The following is a 10220-nucleotide window of genomic DNA, read 5'->3' as shown; positions in this document are numbered from 1 at the left end:
TCTGATAGTTTTACTCTTGTAATTCCTTTTCATTTTCGTTATTTTTCTCTCGATTTTTTAATTTGTGTAATATGTAACTAATAAGTTTTGTTTCTGTATATATCTTTACCTTGTTGTACATCTTGTGTGTCTCCGTATTTTTGTGTCTGTGTTTTTGTGCGTCTGTACGTTTGTAAGTCTGTGCTTTTATGTCTGTGTGTTTGTGTGTCTGTATGTTTGTATGTCTGTACGTCTACTTGGTGTTTCTGTTCTGCTTGTGGTATTTTTCGTTATTGGTGAACCTATGGGCGTATTGCTTCTGCTTGTTGTTGTTGATGGTCTTAATGGGTATGTTTCCTCCTGTTTTTTTTTATGCTTCTTTTGTTGGAATTCCTTTTTAGGCGGTGAATTTCTTCTCTCTTGATTTTACGTCTATGAACTTCGTGTTCTGTTCCGCGTCTTGGGTCTTTTTCTCCAATTCCGTTTCACATTCTTGTGTTTCCGTCTCTGTAACCTCCTTCGTTAGTTTAGGACACCTTTGTTTGATATGTCCCTTTTCTCCACAAGCATAACAGGTTGGTAACCTTCCATCCAGCATTATTCTAGCTTGACCCCATTGGGCAGCTCTACTGTTTCTGGTATTCCACCGTATTCCACTTGGTTAACCATGAAGAACCTCTCCAACCCGTACCCACTTCAATTTATTTGTTGGGTCCGGGTTACCTGTATTATTTGTACTTCCTCATCTCCTCCTTCTTCTCCTACGGCGAGAACCGCTGCCATTAGCCACTGGGGCTCAATTTCAGGCGGAATCCTGCCTATCCTGACAATGGTAATGCGTTTACCTAGGTAGGCGGCAGCAGCACCCATTCTTCCGAGAGCAGCACCTCAGTGGGGCGCCCTTCCGCCTCCTCCTCGGAGTCAAAGGTAACCACCACTCCTCCGGTATAGAAGGCAACACTATCCCCAAAATCTTTGAGACACTTGTCCATCTCCTCCCGCTTAGCAACCTCTAATACCCTCCAGCCCCCGGAGAACGTCCAACAGACTATCTCTCCACCCTCCACCTTCACTATATCTTCCTCTGGTGAGGCAACCCCAAATTAGACCCCCTCCCTTTTTATCACATCTTGATACGCCGCGACAAGCTCCACCCTGCAACTCACCCCACGCCTCCCCAGCAAACTCGGAACGACAGCACCCCGTCTTCCCGTTGCTGCCGCGCAACTCTTCACCTTCATCTAGATATCTCCTTCACTCTAAACAATAAAAGTCACAAGCCAACAAACAAGGATGACGTCACACTCGCAAAACTCCTTCCCGACACAACTCGTAAAACTCCCTCTTGATACCACTCGTAAAATCACATATTAACAACGCCAAATATACTAGGAGAAAATGTTCATGCTCTTACAGAAACGAGTAATTTATACATACATCTGGCACAAGCCAATACACTTGACAAAGGAAGAGTTCACTTGATAAATGTCAAATAAATGAACATATTCACCTGCTATGTAGAGTGATACAACGCTCCACCTAACAGGTTCAAATCCAGCAAAATCACAACAAGCACAAAGCTAGCAAATTTGATGGATGATGAAGTCGATTATATCGACCACAATGTTCATCTGGTAGTTATATCGACTCCGAAACGATGAGGTGCAAAAGTCAACTTCGGCAGCCTCTAAAATCTGAACGAAAGGTGGACGAAATATTGTTAAGCGCTTTGCCCGGCATGCTAAGGATTTTGTCAGCTCGCTATCTTAGTTTCTAACTTTGGCACAGCGACAATGAATTTTGGGGAGGAGATTAATCGATTACATCAGTTCCAATCCTCAACTGGTACTCATTTTATCGATCACGAAAAGACGAGAGGCAAAAACGACCTCAGCGCATTTAAAATCAGAACGTAAAAGTCCGGAAGAAATGCCGCTAAGCATTTTGTCCGAGGCCATAACTATTCTGATTGCTGGTTGCCATAATAATAATAATAATAATAACAATTCTTTCTACTGTAGGCACACTGCCTGAAATTTGGGGGAAGGGGATAGTCGATTACATCGATCCCACTAAATTGGTACTTAATTTATCGACCCCAAAAAAGACGAAAGGTAAAGTTGACCTCGGTAGAACAGGAAGAAGAAAATGCCGCAAAACATTTTACCCTGTTTGCTAATGATTCTTCCAGCTCACCGCCTCAATAATAATAATAATAATAATTATTATTATCATTTCATCTATTAGCCACTAGGTCCGACATATAAAGCACGATACAGTAGACATGGATAGTGGGGATTTTACACAGAAACAACAAATACACAATTAGAAGAATAACAATGATATACAACAAAAATTATAACAATGAAAGTTCCCCAATAGGGGAACTTTCATTGTTATAACTCTGACAGCACTTCCGTGCCTGTAGAGTTTATCTCGAACCGGCAGTGTCCCCTGGTAGCACGGCCAAGTAAGTGATTTCTGGAAGTTATCCATCATCCCTGGCTCGAAAGTCCTCCTGAGCAGACTGGTTAGTTCGATTTCGTCAACTCCTAGCATTTCTCCAAGTGCGTCATCGCTCTTTCCCTCCACTAACCCTCTATAGAACTCAAGAGTGGATGCTTCACTGATCGCATTGCCCGCCTGTCTTCTTTCAGTTACTTGACTGCAGCCATAGTAGAGCACCGCCTTAAAGGGTTTTAGTCGAACAAATCAACCCTAGGAGGACTTATTTTTTTAAACCTAGTACTTATTATATCGGTCTTTTTTGCCGAACCGATGTTATGGGGACATAAACAGACCAACACCGGTTATCAAGCGGCGGTGGTGGTCTTCGTAAAATATCACACACGACGTGGCGCCACATCATTTTGTGCCACGAAAATGATGGTGTTCATACAAACCTCGATATGTGACTGTGTGAGTGTCAATCCACTTACTAGTGTTCAAGAGATTAACCGCAGTGAGCTCGATGTCTCGGATAACTTACAAAGGTCAAGAGCACAGTTTTCTCAAAATCAAGGTAATGAATACATAGCGATCGTTTAATTGAATATGTAAATGTGAGTTCTATGTTATATGACTAATACTGATTTTAAGAAGCATTACATACTCATAACGTTGTTTGTCTTTGCAGAAAAGAAATGTATGATGATTCGGTGAAGTTTGCCAAAGTACTGATGAAACTAGGAATTAAAAAAGGAGAGAAGATTGCATTTTGCGCTCCTAACTGTGTGGAATGGATGAGCTACGATGTTGGAATCATGATGACGGGAGCATATTCTATGAGATTAATGTTTGGATTAGCAGATATGAAATCTGTTATAGAAGGTTGTAGTGCCGTAGTATTTGGTTCTAAATCTATTTGGGACAGTTTCTTATCTATTGCACAAATAAACGATAATGGAAAAGTATCTAGCGAAGTGTGTCCCAATTTGAGATTTGCTATTGATGTGTCCAATACACATGGACCAGCAAATGCTTTATCTGCTGCTAAATTGATGGCAGAGGTAAGTGACGATGTCGCAGTTGAATTTCCTTACATTGACCCAGAAGATATTGCAGTAATCAATCAGACTTCTGGAACCACAGGTGTACCTAAACGTATCTGTCACAGCCATTTCAACATTATAAATTTACCAGATGAGTGTTTTAGTAGCACTAGTATTTCTCCTGTTGATGTAGCATTTAGCGGTCGACCAATGGGATATATTGGAGGATATCCTTTGCTGCTCTTAACCAAGGGAGCCAAACACGTCACTGGAGATGTAGGAATGTTGAACGATACGAAGAATTTCGATTTTGTAGTAAATCTATGGCAGCAAGAGAAATGTACTATTGTGGGTGTTGCACCACAGGACTTGAAACGACTTGGGAATCGTGGATTTCGTGTAAAGACGGTACTATCCGGTGGAGATATGCTTACACATGATGCAATAGAGCATTCTTTTAAAATTGCAGATGAATTTGTAATTGCTTATGGAACCACTGAAGCTTTGATTATATCCAGTAGATTCTTTACTCCAGAAAACATTTCACAACATCGACAGGGAATGCTGGGTCTACCGTTTAAGGGGACAGAAATCAAAATTGTTGACGAGGAGAAGAGAGTTGTGGATATTGGAAAGGCAGGCTATTTATATTTTCGAAGTAAGTGGACGACGAAAACATTTCTTGATGGTACCTCGTGTCTAGAAAAAGGATGGTATTCAACGTCAGATATTTGTTACTTAACTGAAGATGGTGACATCATAATGATTGGAAGAAGTACAGATTTTATCAAAAAGTGTACGGTAAAGTTATCAATTAAACTTATTGAAGATTATGTCGAACGTCAGCCGAGTGTAGATGCTGTGGTTGTTGTACCAATCCCTGACGAGGAGGTTGGTGAACGTGTGTGCGCATGTGTTACCATTCTACCAGATCACGACTTCAATGAAGACGAATTGAAAACGTTTTGTACAGAAACAATGCCACAGCCAAAAAGCTTTGATTGTGTATCGATGCATCCCGATTATATATTATATTTTCCGTCTTTTCCGACGTTGGCTAGTGGTAAGTTTGACAGGAAGGCTATAACAACTTTGGCTCTTAAAAAAGTTAAAGATTCTAAAAATAATTAATACCAATTTAAGATTTTCAAACTAATATATATTTCTATAAAACGTGCATTAAAGTATCAAACGTAATTTGACACTGCATGAGAGACAAAATTTAAAAAGTAACATTTAATCTTTATTATTAAACAGTGGATGTTTCGGTTGTATTTTTTTTTTTTTTTAACTTCTGCTTGGTTATATTTTATAAAATGAAAATTTGGATAATCCAGCTAGTTGATTCTGTGACAATACATTGGAAATTGGAAGCAATGAAACTAACAAATCAAAGTAGTTTTATCTTACAATTTGTTCAAATTTCAGGGACATATATTTACCTTCCTTTTGAATTATTTCAATTAATCAAATCCTAAAAGTTTGAAGAATTTGAAATTAAAAAAAGAAAAGAGAAGAAAAAGAAACCCACCTCTTTTTAGCTTAATGAGTATTATAATTTGATAAAATAATTATATATAATAAATTATCGATTTTGTTTATTTTTATTAACTTTCATGCAACCTGAAATCTGAATGGGAACTGACGCTGATAAATGTTTTCTCTTACAAATACTTTAATTGTATAATTTAATACGTTTTCGAATATGCATTTCATGTACGAAAGGGTGTTAGTTGGATAAGTGATTAGGGTGAAAGACTTATTCAACTAACTTTCGATGGATTGTGATTTGTCTATATTGTTTAATTTTCATGTGAAGAGTATTAACTTTATGGTCTAGTCTCCCTTATTATTTAGTAGAATCGGTGAAGGGAAATCACTGATGATACCTCTAGGCCTTCTCACATTCGTGAGGTGGATACCGCTGATGTTAAGTTTGAACTTTTCGCTCGACGTTTGTCGAAAACTTGGGATCATCTTAGTGGTAATTCGATCTGCTTGAAATAGCAGCCGAATTTCCCTTCAAATAATACCCTAGAATCTTTGAAAAGAAGAAGGAAAAAAAAAAAAAGAATACTTTGGATAAAGTGGACCTAAGTGGAATGTTTACATAGGTTGCGGAATAATCAAGTGTTGCTTGCGCATATTTGAGCGGGAAGCCAAAAGAGTGATGTTTTAGATGTGTGTGCAGTATTTTATTGGGTCTCATGAATAGTATTGCAGACGCCAATTTAAGCAACTTCCAGTTTTGATTAGAATAATTTCTTTTGTATTTCTGATGCAATACAAAATGGTATAGGAGGAGCAGCAGAAGCTTAATTCCTTAGCTTGTTAAATTTTGATCTTGTAATCTTGTACTTTTATAAGAAATCAATATTCCAGTTGTTGATGTTGTTTATGATTATGTCGTTGTTTAGTCCCAGTTAGCATAGACGGAATAGACCCATAATCAGAGTCATCAATGCAACACTCGGTCATATAATGTATTCAGGATCACATCATCTAATGTGTTTATTTTTATCCCAGGATTCTTTCTGCCGATTCACTGCTCTCGAAAATTAAGTAGGAATATTTAAAAAAAAATATACTCAAAGACACTTACTTTGGAAGGAACATAGAGATTATCTCGACCTCACCACTTGATTGGTACTTATTTTATTATATACAATAAATAATTATAAATATAAAAACACCGAAATAAAATGAGATCATTGTAGATGTCTCACGAAACCTCTAGAGTAAACAATGACTTGTTGAAATTTTAGTTTACCTAGTAAGAAAATAAACGACAGTCTGCATTTTAGTAATTATTCAGCAAACAGCAAATACCCAGACGAACTAGATAAATACAATCCGATTAATTCAGGCAGGTAAGTGTATGTGTGGTGGATAGTCACTATATGGTAGTGGACGGACGACTCGACTGGTGCAGTGGCCGTAATAGTGCGATGGAGATATTGGGTTTAGAGCTAAGATAAAGACCTAATGGTTTTTGGAGTGCCTGTGTGTCGGTTAAAGATGCAGATGGAGAATGAAACTAGTTGATATAGAAATCTGCAGCTTACAACTTTTGAATTATTCATTAAGAGGAATGTGAGGGCCAAGGGCCAAAAACAGTTGTGAATGTTGAAGACACCAAGGATAATTGCTGTGGAAAGAGGAAAATGGACAGTAATGTCTTCGATGTAGGAATGGTTATGGTGGCAGAGTTGTTGGGTGAAGGTGGGAAGTAGAGAAAGCAGATATATTTGAAAGATTGGGGAGGGTGACTTGAATGGAATATGTATATATCTATGCCATTATCATTCACAGAGGTGTTTGAGTAAAGAGAGCGTAGCATGGGCAATAAATATGGGCTATAGGTAAGGGTTGAGAGATTTATAAGTCGGGGATGAATAAGACATATGGCTTGTGTGTTAGTAAGATAATTGGGGTTTAGATCATATCGGATTTCACCGAAAATAGAGTGAATTACGCAACGGATTTAGCCTTGGGAATGCATGGAAGCATAGAAGATGTTATATACTTTCGGTTTAGGAAATCCGACTTTTACACAATCGATTCAACGGAAAAGAGAAACATCGCTGACACATAGCTTGTTTATGATCAATCTGAAAGTTTTTGTAAATGAGTTAATAATTTGATAAAAATGTTTGGACTGGTTACGATATTTTTAAAGAATATAGGGACCGCTTTCACCATTATAAACATTCCTACTTGATTTTGTAAAATGTGAAAAATAGCTGATCTATAAAGTATGTTTACTTCGCTGGTAACCAACAAAGAATGTTTCTTATAACAAGGAAAGCCTAGCCAAAGAATGCTACTTCCATACGAACAATATATATGGACCTCAAAGCTCTCTGTATACAGTTTGATTCCTGTAGTAGTGATGAAACCAACATATGGCTGACGTAATTGGATGTTAGATAAGATTCAGAGCATTAGTGAATAAAGCCGAAACAACTAATCACTACCAGAGATATTAACCGCTTCTACTTAAGAGGAATATAAGGAGATCGAAGTGAGTGTATGAATCAAATGTATGAATCGACTTTACCGCAAAACATCAGGTGAAAGTCTTTAATTCCTATTAATAGAAAGCCATGCATGCCTATGATTTTAGAAAACGTTGCGTTGACAACAGCATAAGTAAAGTAATATACCTTGGACCAACAACTAGTACATTAGCTCTAACTTTGATTAGCATACTTTTGAAATTGAGAAAAAAAAAAAAGAAATAACATTATATTCGTTCAATAAAAGTTTAGGGACGTTAGAGCATTTATATGTGGTGTCCAATGTAAATTTGAATATGCGATGTACATCATAGGCTGTTGTCTAAAAATGTCATAACGATATGGTCTACATATGAGGCCCGAAGGCATGATATAATGACACCAGAAAAGAGTCATGAAGATAAAATATAAATTAAAGTGATACAAAGGACAAATACCAGGAAAGAGTAGCGGTGAATGTTTCATTCTAACCATCTGTAAAACGCATGCTTCCCATTTCTCTGGGAATGATATGGGAAAGAAAAGACAAAGGGTACTGTACTTAATAGCTGGAATTAGCTGTTCAACAGACCTTTACATAATGTTAAAGATAAAAAATACACCCATCCCCAATTAATGCTAAATCTGCTGATTCTACACCCGAAATATAACTTTATATTTATAGCAGAGATTATAGGAGCACTTGGTATGTATCTGATTGTTTCAGCACCTTTTTCTAAAAGTTAGATTTTACAAAATCGGAACGGACATGGTTGGTTAAGAAATTATAATTCTAACTATTTATGGAACTGAAACAATTATGTAAAACTTTCCAGAGGTTTATCTCGCAATAAATATATAGATACATACTAACACATAGTATTCGACCGTTACACCTTATCACATTTCATCGATTATGCATTCGCATTTCAAGGACTGTAGAAGATACAACACATGTTATTAGTAGCTACCTCGAAATGTCGTCAAGTTACTATCTCCAATTATGACATGCTGTTGCAATGTCGTCTGGGGGAGAGAATTCCCTGAAACAAATACAATATTTCTGATATTGAATAAATATATACATATCAACACAAGGAATATTGGTGGCACGGTCCCGTGAAAACTTTCAGCAAATGCAAGCATAAGAAGACTGATATAATTGTTTAGGACAGAAAAGTAAAATTATATATAGTCGTAGAAGCCATCTGCTCTTTGAATATAAATACTATTTATGTCTATAATTATAGATGCATTTGGCTATATTAATAAATTTTTAAGCGATCATCTCAAAAACTAGGGATTTCGTGGCAAAGGAAAGTGTCAAACTCATATCTATTTACAAATACAATAGATAGGCGGAACAATAAAAGTGTACAAGACTTTTCTAAAAGTTCATCATGTAACACTTGCATTTGTAGACAACATAAAACCATCTGCTATCAGTTTGCAAAAGGCATTCGTTCCTAAATTTGAAGTCGCAACTAGATCTATCTGGTACGAAGGAGCTTCCCGTATGCAGAATGGATGTTGTACAATTAGAGGGCACGGTAGGGTTTAGGGTTGTGCTCTCCAGCCAGTTCTCGGCGATTTTTCAGTATTATCGAAATCATTTGTACCTATAATGCATTGATTAATAAATGAGATCATAGATATTCTAGATTCCTGGGAAATATTAAGGGCAGTTGTATCTTGTTGGTTTGCCTCAGAAGGTCTATTTCTGTGGTTGGTACTCGAGGTATTGTAGCTATTCTTCTTCTTCTTCTTCTTATTATTATTCAGGTCACTGCCTGGAATCGAACTCAGAATCTTGAGGTTAGTAGCCTGCGGTCTTAACTACTACACCATATGCCCGCGGGCATCGCAATATCCGGATTAGGTTGTTAGTTTTGCTTAGCAAATATAGTAGATAAGTTTTCTGTAATGGAATGGGTATATCCTTGAGGAGATGCCGAGGAAATGCTTGTTCATGTTGCGCACTACACGCTATAAGTACTCTGAATGACAGGGCTAGTGATATAGAGGATATGAGATTTCGTCAGGATGACTCAAACTAAAAGGTATGCGTTCTGAGTGCTCAAATAGGTGTGAGACCAAAATTCTAGTTTGAACAGCAGTGGTGGTTTACTGTCTGTTCGATGTCAAACTTCTTTTCATCAGTAAACACCAGATTGGGCAGCATGCCTCCAGCAATCTGACATAGCATAAGACAACTTCTCTCCAGTCTCATGGCCTTATAAACTTGCGTGAGCTCGTGTGAATCCTGAAATCTTCTTTCAGCACTTTTTTTTGCTGTAGCAGCCAGTTTTCTGACGGAACGATGAGGATTTTGCTGCATCTTTTCTCTGGTACTTTTTATAAGCTGAGGGAACCGCTCACTTCTTTTACGGTTACGTCCAAGTCGACCAGCGGTGGAACCAGTCTCTTGAAATTTCTTGACAAACTTCCAGATTGTTGTTCGCTTAATTTTAAGATGTTTTACTATGGCTGTATTACTTTCGCCACCTTTGTGGAGGGTTATGATTGTATTTCGGTGTATAACCATTATCTAATTTATAAATCTGAATTTAATTAGTCTGAAACAAAAAGCTTTTATAATGATGTATAATTTTCATATCTTATCTCATTTATTGATAATTATTAAAGCCGAAACTTCGGTTGCCTTAATTTCGGGACACCATATACACGCACGCTCGCAAATACACACACATTTATATATTTAATTTATTTGATATGTCTAATTTGTTTTATT

The 10220-nt window shown here is 37.3% G+C and overlaps 2 protein-coding genes across 2 annotated transcripts in view; one reads left to right on the top strand and one right to left on the bottom strand.

Moving 5' to 3' along the window:
• LOC128248514 (putative acyl-CoA synthetase YngI) overlaps positions 1-4800 on the top strand; it is an 8657-nt gene extending 3857 nt beyond the window's left edge. The window contains exon 2 of the mRNA XM_052969885.1: positions 3116-4800. Coding sequence (XP_052825845.1) covers positions 3116-4601 — 1486 coding nt within the window. The 3' untranslated portion in view covers positions 4602-4800. The remainder of the gene's footprint in view (positions 1-3115) is intronic.
• Positions 4801-9006: 4206 nt separating this feature from the next.
• LOC106876097 (uncharacterized) lies at positions 9007-10013 on the bottom strand. The gene is made up of 2 exons (XM_014924505.1): positions 9597-10013; positions 9007-9087 (listed from the first exon to the last, which is right to left on the bottom strand). The coding sequence occupies exons 1-2, from the start codon at positions 10011-10013 to the stop codon at positions 9007-9009; spliced, it is 498 nt and encodes a 165-aa protein (XP_014779991.1).
• Positions 10014-10220: the final 207 nt, after the last annotated feature.

Source organism: Octopus bimaculoides, chromosome 8 (assembly GCF_001194135.2).
Source record: "Octopus bimaculoides isolate UCB-OBI-ISO-001 chromosome 8, ASM119413v2, whole genome shotgun sequence".
Classification (NCBI taxonomy): Eukaryota; Metazoa; Mollusca; class Cephalopoda; order Octopoda; family Octopodidae; genus Octopus; species Octopus bimaculoides.
This window is presented reverse-complemented; position numbering and strand designations above follow the sequence as displayed.

Coding starts and splice junctions, on each gene's coding strand:
- LOC106876097 (XM_014924505.1), bottom strand. CDS start 10,013: ATGGTTATACACCGAAATACAATCATAACCCTCCACAAAGGTGGCGAA. Junction 9,088..9,596: donor AGTTTGACATCGAACAGACA/GTAAACCACCAC, acceptor AATGCATTATAG/GTACAAATGATTTCGATAAT.